Raw genomic sequence first — 16343 nt, forward strand, 5'->3', positions numbered from 1 at the left:
ATTATGGCCAAGGTCTAACTCCAAGGTCAAGGTTAAGAAGTCAAGTTGTTGGTACCCAAAGAAAAGTCTTATATAAAAAAAAATTTAAAAATACGTACATCTGTAAAATATGAAAATCATACTCCCAGCTCAAAATTTATGGGGAAGGTTATAGTTTTTTGTGGGTAAAAAGACAGAAAGACGGACAGGGCAAAAACTATAAACCCCCGAATCTTTGATTTTAGAATCTCTGTAAAAGTATTGAATAATCTTAATACATGTAACGGATTTACAATAAAAGTAACAAAATGTGTTTGCAAAAACACTGATACCCCGTATTGCAGCTTATGGCGAGGGTTCAAGATTCTCAAAATTAATCATTATGGCCAAGGTCATGCAATTTGAAATGTAGTTTCCCAAAGAGAGAGAGCTTATCTGGAAATATGAAAGCCCAAGCACCATCCAATCAAAATTAATGATCAAGGATCACTTAAAAAAAAAATGATCAAACTCCAAGGTCAATCTTCAAGGTTAAATGGTCAAATTCGCTGGTCTCCAAAGAAAAGTCTTGTCATAAGGAATGCACAAGTGAAATTTGAAAGCACTAGTACTAACTATTCAAAAGTTATGGACTGCGTCAATTTTTTTCAAACGGAGTCAAACTCTAAGGAAAGAGTCAGTGGGAAAACAAATACTAGTATACAAGGGTTGTCCAACAAGTTCGTGGACAGTGACGTTTTCGTTAAAATAATTTGGTTTCATATATATTTATGTAATGTATATCAAAATATTTCTTACTAAAAATCAAGTCAGAAAGATTTAATTTTGATTGATGAAACTTTACATTTTTGTAAAAAAATCAGGGTCTTTTTGGAACTTCTTGGACAACCCTAGTATATACACAAGCCCTAGCATCAACTTTGCAAAAGCTATTGCTAAGGTTAGAGTTTAGTTGTTTTTTGCAAAAGACTCCAACTTTAAGAGGTTAACTATGTTAGTGCCCTAAGGAAGATCTTTTCACGAGAAAATATGTACAGGTGAAGTATGAAAGTCATATAGGTCCCTCCCACCAATCAAAAGTTATGGGCAAGGTAAAAGTTTTTTTTTGCGAACTGACAGCTATACAGACAGACGGAGGGACAAGCCAAAAATTTTATACCCCCGAATCTTCGGTTACGGGGGCGTAAAAAAAGCCCGAATCTTCGGTTACAGGGGTATAAAAAATCTGAGTCAGAATAGCGAAAACTTGATGTCGGCTTACCACTTAGGGATGAGGTGAAATAAACTAAAATCATACATTCATTATGTCCAGCACAAACGTCTTAATAATAAAAACCTTCAAATAACAAACTGTGAAAGAATTTACCCAAATAATTCTACAATATTGCAAGACGCTCATTAGAAGGCTCTGACAAAGCCACGTGGAGAAATTGCGATGATGATTTTCAATTCCAGTTCGAGATCTACGTACGATATTGTTCGTTTGTCCGTTAATTGCCCCGGTTTGTCTGAACACCATCGCTGACTAACGTAATGAGGCATGCGGCCCTTTACCTCCGCTAATCAAATTTGGAGGGTCTATCACGACACCCACCCGCCTCTGTTGTGATATCATCGGCTCTTTTGTCGGAAACAGTATGGCGTCCCGAGTTTTCTCATTAAAAACCTAGAACTACGGACAGTTATACTAACTGAAAAAGTTCAAAACATGAACATAGACACATCAGTAGAAAATAGACAACTGTGTGGGGAAAAAATCAAAACAAGCAGACAAAAATAATTGTCATGCAGAATAGTTGTCAATCAATCAATCAATCAACCCAAATAATTGAAAAAGTTCAGAACATGTACATAGACACACTAACAGCAAATGGATATTTGTATGGGGAAAAATCAAAACATGCACACAAAAATAATTGTCATACAGAAATAGTTTTCAACAGTTCTTTTTGATCCAAATAAATATATATTCTTTGGCAAATTTTGAATTAAGCGTTTACTTTATCATCCCCCATAACGGGGTGGAGAGATATAGTAACGAAATCGCTTATGTCTGTCAATGGGTGAGTGTTTCAGTACTGTGCAAAACGGAAGTGGGGAAATTTGCATCGAGATCGATGTCTAATACTGGATATGCTCATTGCAATGGGATGCTCCGCTTTGCGTTTTTAGCTCATCCGAGCTGAAAGCTCAAATGAACTTTTTCTGATCACATTTTGTCTGTAGTCCCTCTTTCTGTAAATTTTTCACATTGTTGACTTCTTATTCAGAACCGCTGGGCAATTGCCACAAAGCATACTTGGGTGAAGGGGTTTCAAGTTTGTTCAAATGAAGGGCCACATCCCCTTCCAAGGGAAAATTTTGTGTCATCTTTTAAAGATCCTCTTCTCAACAGCCATTGAACCAGAAAAGTTGAAACTTACGTGAAACCTTCATTACACAGTGTAGAATCAAGTTTGTTCAAAACATGACGCCCGGGGGTAGGGTGGGGCCACAATGAGGGATCAAAGTTTTACCTAGCAATATATTGGAAAAATCTATGAAGTATGAAGATATTTGAATTTTGGAGGAGAAAAGTTTATGTTATTTATCCTTAAGAGAGAGATGACCTTAACTGATTTGGATTGCCATTGTTTTTTAAAGATACTGGCCTGATGAAAGAGTGCGAGACATTGAAGCAATGTAGACAAACATACAGACAAATCTTATCTGCCCTATGTTCAGGCAACCAAAACAGGTTGCAGTTTAACTAGTATTATATAAAACCCAATAATCTTGAACATGGTATTTTTTCTTTTAGGTAATGCATCCATAACGCAATAAAACAAGTTAAACAACATTTATGTTAATAAAAATCTGCCCCACACCTAATTTCATCTAAATCAATCTAGTTATTAACAATCCATATGCTTAATCACTATTACAACAAGGATATTGTCTTTAAGATGTTTGAATTTTTTTTTTATCTTTAAATGAACTTCACGACAAATTTAGACATTTGGTATTTGTATTTAATGAGAATGGAAGGATCCCATCACGGCGTGTTCCCTGCTATTTTATAGAGTGGTTAAGTGATGTCTTGGCTGATATTCTTTGTTGGCGGTGTTTCTGGTTTTTATTATTCTTTTTCAATCCATTATGGGCTTAATTGGCACCCAAACTTGATGCCTTATCAAACAAATACTTTCAAATTGTGTTTTACTCTAAAACAGATACTAATCCTAGTGTCAATTATTTCAATATATCGCTGCTGAAAATCGTTTAAAAAAATTAAACAAGATCTAATAAAATCCCCCAAACCATATCGTGTCATTTTCTTTTTTTCAAATCACGACATAACAATGATCATCATAAGATAAATATGCATATATTTCTCCTAACGGTCTATATATTTGTATGCGCAAGTATCGTGGGCCGATATTTATGTTCCCCAAACGAAGTTGGGGAACATATTGTTTTTACTCTGTTTCTTATTATTAAGGTCTTCCGTCTTCAGCGGAAGACCTTTCTGTTATTCTTAGGTTTCTTTTTCACTTTTATTATTGTTTTTTTTCTTACCGATTTTGTGCACGCGATTTCTCCAAAACGGCTTGATGAATTTTCATGAAACTTTCAAGACTTATGTACCATCACTTGAACCTTATGCGTTTTTTTTCTTTTTTGATGACGTCACTTCCGGTCTGAGATATTGCCGATTTTATGAATTTTAAAGGGTCAGGTTGTCCAGAGTTTTTCTGGAAAATGGGTTAAGATAGAAACATGAAACTTTCAGGTATGATAGACCTATGTCTGTAGATGTGCCTTTCGCAATTCGATTTTTCCGGAAACGCCGCACGTCGGCGCTCGCAATGGTCCGAAAATAGTCCTGTCGTGAATTTCAAAATTTCGAACACCTTTTCTTCGATATCTTTTTACCTAGAAATATTTTGTAAAAATATATAGAATAAAAGAAGTGTGGAATTCCAAGATCTTTCAAATGATATCTCAAAAAAGGGGCTGGCCCTTAAAATTAAGGGCCTAGAGGGGCCGAAAGTTTTTTCTTTGTATCTCAAAACGTGTTAAGAATTTGTAATACGTCAAAGAGGCAAAGTTGTTCAAAATATCAAGCTCAATCTATTGGAGTCGTCAAAGTGCGTCCGGCGTCGTCACTTCCGGCCAAACCGGAAGTAATCGAAAAACGCGTATTTTTGCTGTTCTTGACAAGTTTTTGGGTAACATATGTCTCTGGGAGCTTAAAAATTAATTTTCCGTCCGTCGTCATTACTTCCGGTCAAACCGGAAGTAGCCAAAAATGGCTTATTTTTGCATTAATTAACTCAGCTTTAGAGGATTCAAAGCATTTTTGGGCGTTATTTCTCATTTTTGTTAAAAATGAAAGCTACTTCCGGTCAAACAGGACGGAAGACCTACTCGTTGCTTTGCAACGAGCTTTGCTCTAGTTATTATTATTTTTCTTCCTGGGAAAATTTTGTCCGCGAGTGATCTTGTAAACTATACATCCGACTTAGGTGAAACCTTTTTAGGGTCAGTAGGCATGTTATGTAGAGTTGCCCAACGAAGGTCATTTTGCGCGCACGTGCTTGCAAGAGCACGCACGTGCAACACGTTAAATGGCCAATATAATGTATACTGCCGTAACTTTTCTATTTTTTGATGAAATGCTTTGAAACTCATAATGTAAGGATATATTAGTAGTATAGACAAGACGACATGGTCAAAATACCAAGATCTCACGCGCATGCACGTGCGCTTTGCTCTTATTGGCTGAAACTAAAGTCTCAATATCTTTCTTGTTTTTTGACGAAATCCTTTGAAAGTTTGAATATAGCCCTGCATTAGGATATGCTACAACATGTTATAAAGCAATTATCATGAAAACACGTGCATGCACGTGCGCTGCAATCTGATTGGCTGAAACTTTAAATAGCTATAACTCCCTTGGTTTTCAACCAAACAGGATGGGATTTGGAACATAGATATATATAATGGACTTCTACAAGAAGGTATGATCACCATGCACATGCATACACGTGCATGCATGTGCGCTGCAATCTGATTGGCTGAAACTTAAAATAGCTATAACTCCCTTGATTTTCAACCAAACAGGATGGGATTTGGAACATAGATATATAAAATGGACTTCTACAATAAGGTATGGTCACCATGCACATGCATACACGTGCGTGTACGTGAGCTGCAATCTGATTGGCTGAAACTTTAAAAAGCTATAACTCCTTTGGTTTTCAACCAAACAGGATGAGATTTGGAACATAGATATATTAAATGGACTTCTACAATAAGGTATGGTCACCATGCACATGCATACACGTGCGTGTACGTGAGCTGCAATCTGATTGGCTGAAACTTTAAACAGTTTTAACTCCCTTGGTTTTCAACCAAACGGGATGGGATTTAGAACATAGATAGATTTAATGAACTTCTACAAGAAGGTATGGTCACCATGCTCATGTATGCACGTGCGTGCACGTGAAATGGGTAAAATGAAAAATACACTTGAATGAGCGAATTTTTTAATACTTTTGGATTAAATACTTTAATATTTAGTATATTAAAATATATAGATTGTGTTGACAAGATGATATGGTCATTACGTATATGCCTTCACATGCGCACACATGCAATGCTAAAATTTGAATGAGCATGGTACATTTCTGGGTAAACATTGTTAAAATTTCAAATGCATAGAGTTTGTGTTAATAAATGAAGCTTACAGGGAATATGGCACCAAAAGGGAGTTGGGGAGCGTTTGGGGAACATCTGTAACGGTCCCCGTTACAATTAGCACTAGTTTGAGTTGAAGTATATATGGAAGTTTAAAGCCACGTTTTTTTTATTTAGTAAATTTATTTTTGGCCAACTTTTTTTAGGTAAATCTACAAACAATTTTCAGTTTTAATTAAGGATTTATGTTCCCATGATTTATTGAATTTTATTGAAGCAAAAAAGTGATAAAACGTGTCACTAACATCCATTCATAACGGCTAAAATACCACCTACACCTATAACACATGGACAAACTCATGATAATTAAAACACATTGATAAATACAAATAAAACAAATGTTTGCCAGAACGCTTCATTTCCTGCACGGGTTCAACTGTGTGTCAATTAAGTGATCTCATTAAGTGAAACGTTTGTCTGAAAAACTGGAGAAATTGAGGTTCGTTCGATATAAACAAATCTAGCAACCTGCGATAAACATCTTGTCATGGAAGGTGGGTTCAAATTCAGATGTGCGAATTTTGTGACCTATACTTACACGTGTAGATACTGAATGTCAGGACGAATAAGGTATTAAATGCAATAAAATAATTTTGTTTATCTAGAATACTGAATAATCAATTACATAGACATGTACATGCACTTGCAAAAATAACTCAATTGTTGAATGGAGGCCTATAATGAAAAGTAAAATTGCAAAAATGCAGTCAATTTTACGAATATGCATGAGTCTAGAAACTGGAGTTTTCTTTGATTTTTGACAAAATTGATAAAAGTTTACATATACTGATTTATATTTTTTTCAATGGAGAAATCCAAGTCAATGTTATGTTGACTTCTACCCGCATGTGAACTATTCTGATGAGACTGAGGGGTGTTCTCGTCCCCCGACTTTGTCGGTGATATTGATGGGTATCTCTCTCGCCTTTTTGTTAGACTGTCTTTTGTCATCAATCTGGTTTCATTTGCTTCGCATCGCTGCACAAAACTGTTTTACTTTTAAGAAGTTTTCTGAAACGGTACACTACTTGCATTTCAATTGATGGCTTTGAATATGCAAAGTTGCTTCATTGTTCCAGCTAATCTTATGCAGGGTTGATGCATTATAGCCAACAGATAAACGTAAGCGTGAAGAAAAACGCTTGCAAAGCCTTTATACGTGCAGTAATAAATGCATTGCAAATGTTTTTTGAATGAAAAGAAACAAAGTTTACATAACAAAGATATTGTGTCTAAAATTGTCAGTGTTTGCGAAAAATTTAAATAAGTTGCAATTTACTTCACGCGTATAGCAGAGGAATAACTCACGCGACGGAGGAACGATTTTGGCAACTCGACTATTTGACGAACTCAGTCAAGTGTTAAGAACACGCGACGGGCCCGCGACGCGGATACGGCTAGCGATAAAGCGGTGCGGAGGTGTGGCCTCACTTATACTATTGTCAATACCTGTATAAAAGAAACTGTCCTGTCCGACACCCATATCAAAACTTTTACATCTCACCTATCGAAATTAACTATACCTGAGCGATTTTGTCAAAACTAAAGCTCTCTTCTGACAAGTTTTCGGCTTCTATCTGCACTGTCCAAGAGTTATGGAATACCAAGGGTCCGATTTTCAGCCTATCAATGCTCAAATGTTGTACCAGACATTTGTTAACGAACCCCCGGCTTGTATGTTCTCCATATCTCCCGAATCTTCCCCAGAGGCCGGGGCAACCCATATGTACGACAACAAGGAAAATGCCCGGGGGATGATGTGCAAGAGACGACTGGATTTCGGCCCCCAACAGACTGATTACCTAGGGCTGCACAAACCACCAACTGTTGCTGTGGCGAGGCGCAACGAACGAGAGAGGAACCGCGTAAAACTCATCAACATGACTTTTGCAACTCTACGAGAACACATACCGGCGGGAGCGAAGTGTGGAAAAGGCAAAAAACTCAGTAAAGTAGACACCCTAAAGGCGGCCATTGACTACATCCGGTATCTGCAGACGCTGGTTGACGAACATGATGCTGTTAACGCGGTCCTTGACAACAACTGCCTTCCGAAGTCCTCCCCCGGGGCTGCGCCTCCTCCGTCCCCCACCGCCAGTTCCCCCAACCCCAGTGTGTGCTCCGAGACCTCCCACGAGAACATGAGTCTGAGTACCGAGGAGGAGGAACTGCTAGACTTCACCAACTGGTTCTAAGGCCGCTCCATCGGTAAGCTTCTCGTAGCAATTCTTGCAAAAAGTGTATCCAATGCAAATCTGTCTAGTAATACTATAATTCTTTAATTATTTTCATCAGTATTCCTTCTAGAAATTCAAAAACATCTGGGATAAAAGTTAAAAGTGAAGATTTTAAGATAATAAATAAGTTAGAAAAGTTTAATGATTGGAATAAAATGCCATTGAAGTATTATAACTGACACCTCAATGAAGTGTCATAAATATTTTTATTGATTCCGAGGTGATACTTTATGATGTGTAGTTGTGAATCATTATGGGATAAGCACTGATCTTAGTTTGCAGGGTAAACTTTCGGTACTGAGGTATTGTTGACTTTATTGATAAAGAAGTGCCACTGAATGTCACAATACAGATACACCCCTATCTTATGGTGGCGCTTCAGTCGATAATTTCCACCTTAATCTCGCTTATGTTACAATAATTATCGGAATTGCTATCCAAAAGATTATTCATCAATGCAAAATTGATTAATACAGCACACGCTGCAAAATTCCCAAATACTTCGTAGGCAAAAGAAAGTCAGCTAATTTTCTGAGTGTAATACACTTTTTTGTTGGGTCAACATTGGCATAACTCTACTTTTTTTGTGAGTCTCCTAAAATTTAGCGAGAGATCATCGACCCATGTATTGATCAAAGTAGCTAAATAAATGCAAGGCTCATCTTCCAAGTTGTCTTTTATGAAACGTAATAAGATTTGCTAATTACATTCTGTTTATTTTACCCTTTGCAAACAGCGCCAGGCGTGTTATTTTATTGTCATTAAACATTTATTATTTTTTATTCAAACAGAAAGAGGCTTAAAATCAACATTCCATGATTGGATAAAAAAACGAAAGGTGCACGCGCTTGGCGTTACGTTCCCTGCCAACGTAGCCCCGCCTCCAAGACACGCCCTAGCGACAACGCCAGGTGCAAAGGAGGTGTTACCTATGATTGACAGGTGGTTGAATAGCACAACACGAGCTCTTGGACTACACGCGAGTGATCGGGAACAAATAAGTCTTTCAAACGCGGAAAAAGATACTGCTTTTCTTCAAGATGACGAATGATGGTGACAAAAATATGCAAATGAGGCAAAGATGAAAATAAACTTGAATTTTTAATTATGTTTTATTGATATATTGAGAAGAATTATTATTTTTATACAATCAAATTTGAATCAGATTTATTGTATTGCTTATTGAATATATATATTTATAATTTTATACACACAATTATACAAGTGCTAATAATTTTAATTTTGTATATATTAATGTAATGACTATATAGAATTATATTTTAGATATTTGATTATAATTTTTTAAGAATAAACTTAAGAAGAAATACAACGATTTGTCTTTTTTTTTTTTTTTTTTTTTTTTTTTTTGAAACCTATGCAAGACTAACTCTTTGCTAATCTTAAACTTATGTGTGGAATAGTTGGGTATGATAGAGCTTTCATTGATCACAACTTACAAAGGTAAAGGTGCACCTTGCCGCCCTTTATGGAAAAATGCATCAATATTGCCCAAGGAACGGTTAAGGGGTCGTATGTCATTTAGAAGATAAATCACCACCGTATGGCAGTTGTAAGAATAAGTTGGAATACATTTGAATAAGATATCTGGAATGTGGTCTAACAAGGAATCCTGTCTCCGTTATGTAACGAAATCGTCAATATTAATGCTTTCAAAATAAACAGTGATATATTAAACTGTATGTTCTGTACAACTAGTAGATTCTCAATCTGTTTGTTCATTTAGATCCTTTTTATCGAGTAGAAAAGAAAGGCTATTTAAGGATATTGGCTAAAAAAATCAAAATTAAAAAAAATACATAGTAATTGAATAGATTTGAGCAAGTAAGAAGGTGTATTTTTCAAATGCAATAAACGTACAGTACGAGACCCCTGGCGCCCCCTATGGGCGTTATCACTCGGTTATCGACTTCATGGCCTCGGGTTCGGTGTTACAGATATGATACGGGTATAATCCGTATCTGGTCTGACTGTATGATGATACGTAAAACTACGTCTAATTCTGTTGTCACTGAGAACTTTATATAGAGCTATATTTACACGGCCATCCTAGATAAAGCAATGCATAATGTTCGCTCATTTGTTTGAATTGAATGGACCATTGCAGATCTTGAATGAAATGAATCAATAAAAAAATTATTTCATACTATGCGATATTTAAAATTTCGTTTTATTTATGTTGAAGGAAAAGATATAAAACAATATTCTCTAGGGCTCATGAATGGGGCCCATCCTAGAGGAAATTTATACTTTGTTTCAAAGTTTGTTGGTCACTGTCGAATGCAATATCAGATATATCTTTTTTTAATTTATTTATGACAAAAATCCAAACTATATGAATATGAATAATATAAAATCATATAATCAAGAATGCGTGACTGTTATTGCAAAATATTTTTATTTATAAGGAATTACCTCCCTTTTCATTACGAAAGCACTTGTGGAACTCGTCAATTGCACGTACCCTTTAGCATAGTGCATTCTTTTTTCACGATAGTAGATGTTCTAAAAATTGCAAAGTGTGTAAGAAATTCAATGAATATGAATATTTACAGTACATTATTAATTTGTGTCATAATTTTGAATTGTTTGCAAAGTTTTTATTGGAGCTCTCGGCGAAGTTCCTCCTCTTTGCATTCCAATTGCCGCCATAGATAAATAATTTTTTTTTATTTTTCATACTTGGACATTTTACTTGAAAAAGACGTTAATGGTAACCTAACAACCAAGTTATATGATAAACGTGACGACTTTAACTTTTCTATCGTCAACTTCCCTTACTTATGCAGCAATATACCTTCATCACTTGCATACGTAGTGTATATTTCTCAGTTGATTCGATACGCAAGAGCATGTGCTACGAATGAATAATTTTTAAAACGAGGCAAATTATTGACAAGCAAGTTGATGAAACAAGAATATCAGCAGTCTCGTTTAAAGTCATCATTTCGTAAGTTCTATGGTCGATACAATGACCTTGTCAGCAAATACAATTTATCATGGAGTCAAAAGCTGACTGACGTTTTTCATACCAATTGTTAGTCCATTATTTATACACTGAATTGACAACGGATTTTTCCGTTATTTCACGATCATGACAATGAGCACACGGCGGGTGTGACCGGTCAGCAGGGGATGCTCACTCCTCCATGGCACATGATCCCGCCTCTGATGTTTTGGAGGTCCGTGTTTGCTCTGCTCCTGTTTTGTATTGTTTTGTGGATTTTGATATTGATTACTGTTCGTTATCTCCATATCCTTCTATTCAAAAGAAGACTGAGAAAGATGCTTAATATATATGAAGGAATGTCACAAACTCATGTTCACTGTCGATCAACGGTCCGTAAATAAAGTCGTATACCGTAAAATAAGTGATTTGATAACTATCTATAGATGGTCGTCGAAAATGTCTGCATTTACAATCTTTCCTCTTATCTCCCTATGCAGCTCTTATAATTTTTGTATTATCGCGAGTCAGAGTCATTCGAAATGTCAAAACAAACACTGAAATCTTTCAGTAAACTGTGTAAAGATTAAAATCGTAGTACAATTATATCTCCCGTGTTCAAAAAATTAACAATACTTCTTTTTATGGTCTGAATTAAGAAAGATGTTATCAATTTTCTCACTCCATCAAGAAATATGTACGTCCTCTCCCATCTCTCACAGGAAGCATCTCTTTCCGCTCCATGCAGTCTCAGTACTTTCCTTTCAGCAGAATCTTTGATTTATTATTACATCTCTAAAGAACGTCTTCTCTGATTGGCTGACCTCTGAGATTTCAATAGTCTGATGTAATATGTGTCTAAATCCGGGTCTTTAGATAAGGGGAGATAACTGAAGAGATCTTATTATCTGATGCTATCAAAATTAATTATCACGTCATTTTTCCGGGAGAATGACATGCATATAATGAAATAATCATGTCTGTAGCGTTCTTTACCCCCTTTTAAATACTTCTCTTGTCAATTCATGTGGCCATGGCTCGAGAGATCGTTAACGAATGCAACGAAGTTGTATTATTGAACTCAAGTTATAAATCAAACATTTAGTGTAATTGTTCCAGAGTCAATTATTTGTCATAATAGCAGAGTTAAAAACAGTCTGTGTTTAGAGATCCAAAATGTCTATAACCCCCGTCAGACTGAGTTTTGATTCCTTTCTGAAGTCTGTGGATTTATACCATAGTAACAAAAATTTACAAAATTAAATTCAGAATTTAATGTCTTATAATGTGACCATAGAAAAGTAAAATGATTTTTATTTTGAAATAAAAGCATGAAATATCATTCTTGAATTTCTCGAGTTGTTAAAGACAAATAAAAATGTAATTATGGAAACTTTAGTGGATACTTTTCAGATAGAATGACTTTTTAATGTCGAATAAAGTCGTGGATATTACTTTCGGTAATTTTGTTGCCAATTTACGAGAAACTAGATTTTCATGCTACATGTGAAAAATTTGAATCCAAAGATCCATATCTCTGTTAAAAAAATTTCAAAATATTATCACAACACAAGAGATAAAATGACCAAATGTAAACGTGTTCATCAAAATACTAGTATTTTATGAACTGAATTCTGATCGCGAGATCCGGTGGGTTTCTACAGAGATTGTGTTGATTTGCTGGAACCATTTGGGTATAGGACCAAAAATATTCTCCATAACTTTGGAACTAGAAACAAATGCTATACCTACACACAGCAAAAAAGATACGTGTATATTTATAAATAATCAGACTGTAGAAAATGAGAGGAAGGGACATGGACATTTTGATGGACCACTGACTTGATATATACTTGGTATTGCTCCTATCATGATATGAAATTAAACATTATATTTATGTTCCCCAAACGAAGTTGGGGAACATATTGTTTTTACTGTGTTTCTTATTATTATTATTCTTATTATTATTATTATTATTTTTCTTCCTGGGAAAATCTTTTCCGCGAGTGATCTTGTAAACTACACATCCGACTTAGGTGAAACCTTTTTAGGGTAAGTAGGCATGTTATGTAGATTTGCGGAATCAAGGTCATTTTGCGCGCACGTGCTTGCAAGAGCGCGCACGTGCAAAACTTAAAATGACTAATATATAATGGATATAACCGTAACTTTTCTATTTTGTGACGAAATGTTTTGAAACTTATAATGTAAAGATATATTAGTAGTATGCACAAGATGACATGGTCAAAATAGCAAGATCGCACGCGCATGCACGTGCACTTCGCTTTGATTGACTGAAACTAAAGTCTCAATATCTTTTTTGTTTTTTGATAAAATCATTTGAAATTTTGAACATAGTCATATATTAGGGAGATCTACAGCCTGTATTATAAGATTTATCATGAAAGCATGTGCATGCACATGTGCTTGCAAGAGCTCGCACGTGCAACACGAGAAATGTCCAATATAATTGATACAGACGTAACTATTTAAATTATTGATGAAATGCTTTGAAACTCACATTATAAGTATATATTAGAAGCATAAACAAAATGACATGGTCAAAAAAGTAAGATCTCACGCGCATGCACGTGCGCTTCGCTCTGATTGGCTGAAACTAAAGTCTCAATATCTTTCTTGTTTTTTTGATGAAATCCTTTGAAATTTAGGCATGTATTAGGATATCCTACAATAAGATGTATAGCAATTATCATGAAAACGCGTGCATGCACATGCGCTGCAATCTGATTGGCTTATGCTTTAAATAGCTATAACTCCCTTGGTTTTCAACCAAACAGGATGGGATTTGGAACATAGATAGATATAATGGACTTCTACAAGATGGTATAGTCATCATGCACATGCATACACGTGCGTGTACGTGCACTGCAATCTGATTGGCTGAAACTTTAAACAGCTATAACTCCCTTGGTTTTCAATCAAACAGGGTGGGAATTAGAACATAGATAGATGTAGTGGACCTCTACAAGAAAGTATGCCATCATGTCATGTATGCACGTGCTTCTACGTGAAATGAGTAAAATCAAAAATACAGTTTAATGAGCGTATTTTTTTTTTATACTTTTGAATTAAATACTTTAATATTTAGTATATTGAAATATATAGATTGTATAGACAAGATGATATGGTCTTTACGCACATGCATTCACATGCGCACGCGTGGAATTCTAAAATTTGAATGAACTTGGTACTTTCTGGGTAAATGTTGTTAAAGCCTCAAATGCATAGAGTTTGTCTTATTTAATGAAGCTTACAGGGAATGTGGCACCAAAAGGAAGTTGGGGAGCGTTTGGGGAACATCTGTAACGGTCCCCGTTACAATTAGCACTAGTTTTACATGTATTAAGTCGGTCGAAAGACATGTATATCGGAGACAAACTATCTGAACATCACTTAGCTGAACAAAATTATAATGGTTAAGAAAATATAAGTCGCCATCTAAGAGTGTTTGTTTTTCTGATCATTAACCCTCCATAAAGCGCTCAGATGACTCGGATATACCATCCGCCATTATTGTCATATCATGTTTAGGAAGATGATCTTAAGACCTTATAGATTTGAAAAAAATAAGCTGATACTTTAATTTAGGGTAGTTATCTGCAAAAACACTCGAACTGTGTAAAAAGCAACAACCTCACACAATGCAAGGGGGAGAAAATGATCTTGCATCGTCGCGATAATCGACACCATCGTTTGGCGAAAGCTTTGTCTGGAATTGTCTCTAATGCAGGACAGTGCTTAATCAGAGTTATGTTCCATAACTGGTAAAATCATCTCCGAGATCAGGACAATTAATCATAGCAAGGTCTACGATTGTTAAGTCGTGTTTAAGTGATTACGTGCCACTGTAGAACTCCCAGACTTTCTCTCTGATTCGTCACAAGGCTGTAGACATTGCTCTTCCCGACCAGTTTCCATAATTCTCTGATAAAAGGACTAAATATCTTCCCATTGTTAGAATTGTCATAATTAACGACAATGATATTATTAATTTTTTAAGCCAGCACGCGTTAAAGAGCCATATTACAGAAATTACTCTGTAATGTTGATCTCTTCCGAAAAAATGACCGTGTTGGATTACACACGGAACAAAGTTAAATGGATCTCATAGTGGATCTGTAAAATTTGTTTTAATTGTGTGTAATAATCTAAATGCAAATTGGAAAAAAAGTGACTTAAGTGACTTCTCGATATAATAGAATACTGGCGACGTCTTGTTGAAATTTTGTAAATTCTCGGGGGGAAATGAAACCCTTTCGCTTTGTACAGATTCTTGCAAATTCATCTTTAAAATTAATTTCTAAAATACTTCCGGTGGAAATATATGCCTATTTCATCCATGTTTTCAGTTCAAAAACAATTCAAATTCATCCGTTTAATGATTTTCAAAACAAATTTACATTGCAAAAAGATTTATTAAAAGCTTCTTATTAAATTTCTACTTAACATTGTGTGCTAAAAGTTTCTTATGATAAAAAAAGAATTTTTAATTTTTTTTTTATTAAGCTAAAAAAAACAGCATGTTCAGAGGCTGTACTTCATTGATATATTTTGCTTTACGGGGAAATTTCACAGGCCTTGCGTGGTTAATGTTGTTTAAAGAAAAGCCCCACCCCAGGTCTGTGCACAGGTGACGCCGAATTAAGAAGTCTGACATTTAAGATGTTTATGAATTTTATGAAATTTTATTTCAGCGAGCACCGTGACAGATGAACGCCTGATATAAATCGCGCTTCAGCACGCGACTGCCGGAGGTTAAATTGTAATGTCGTAAAACCACAGTCAGCTTAATGATATTAGTGTTTACTTAAATTTACAGATTTTACAAATCTATTCATGATATCCATACGTAACAATTTTCGAGAAAAGAAAAAAAGTTTAAGCCAGATAAAAATGCTTTTATATAACATTGCCATAAAAGGTCATGAAAAATGGGTGCAGTAATACAAGAATAAAAAAGTTTTTTTTTTTTAAATCTTTATTTGTCATTTTGAAGGATTGTGAATATGCACTACTATACCTGAGCATGCTTTGCATCTCTCACTCTCTGCAAATATGGACATAAACATTGTGTACTCAAGAATAGTTCTGGCTTCAAATAGGGAATAACCCTTGGTAAACGATGAAACATTACGAAACACTCTAGAGCGAACAATCTATATACTTGAGGTGTGCATTTCGAGTTCTAGGTATACATTCGTAAAACTTACTTGTTAAAAGCATGTCTAATATCAAAAGCTAAGAACACTTCAATTGAGAAAAATATAACACTTAGTGTAAAGTCTGCAGTGGATCGAGACCACTCCATCAATGTAGGATCTGACAATGGGGGACACACCTGCTGTCACAATCGGGTACACCGGAACCAAACTAAATATAAGGATTGTTAACAACTGTTA

The 16343-nt window shown here is 35.4% G+C and overlaps 1 protein-coding gene across 2 annotated transcripts; it reads left to right on the plus strand.

Annotated features, from left to right (window-relative positions):
• The first annotated feature begins 7204 nt into the window (after nucleotides 1-7204).
• Nucleotides 7205-9166, plus strand: LOC134238992 (achaete-scute homolog 1a-like). Of its 2 annotated transcripts, XM_062721140.1 has the most exons (3): nucleotides 7205-7256; nucleotides 7315-7929; nucleotides 8750-9166. In XM_062721140.1, the coding sequence occupies exon 2, from the start codon at nucleotides 7317-7319 to the stop codon at nucleotides 7914-7916; it is 600 nt and encodes a 199-aa protein (XP_062577124.1). In that variant the 5' UTR covers nucleotides 7205-7256; nucleotides 7315-7316; the 3' UTR covers nucleotides 7917-7929; nucleotides 8750-9166. The 2 variants fall into 2 exon arrangements, with proteins under 2 accessions (XP_062577124.1, XP_062577125.1); XM_062721141.1 differs by lacking the exon at nucleotides 7205-7256 and having other exon boundaries at nucleotides 7283-7929.
• The last annotated feature ends 7177 nt before the right edge of the window (nucleotides 9167-16343 follow it).

Source organism: Saccostrea cucullata, unplaced genomic scaffold (genome assembly GCF_032062105.1).
Source record: "Saccostrea cucullata isolate Sc308-1 unplaced genomic scaffold, CSIRO_AGI_Scuc_v1 ctg658, whole genome shotgun sequence".
NCBI classification, from domain to species: Eukaryota; Metazoa; Mollusca; class Bivalvia; order Ostreida; family Ostreidae; genus Saccostrea; species Saccostrea cuccullata.

Coding starts and splice junctions, on each gene's coding strand:
- LOC134238992 (XM_062721140.1), top strand. CDS start 7,317: ATGGAATACCAAGGGTCCGATTTTCAGCCTATCAATGCTCAAATGTTG.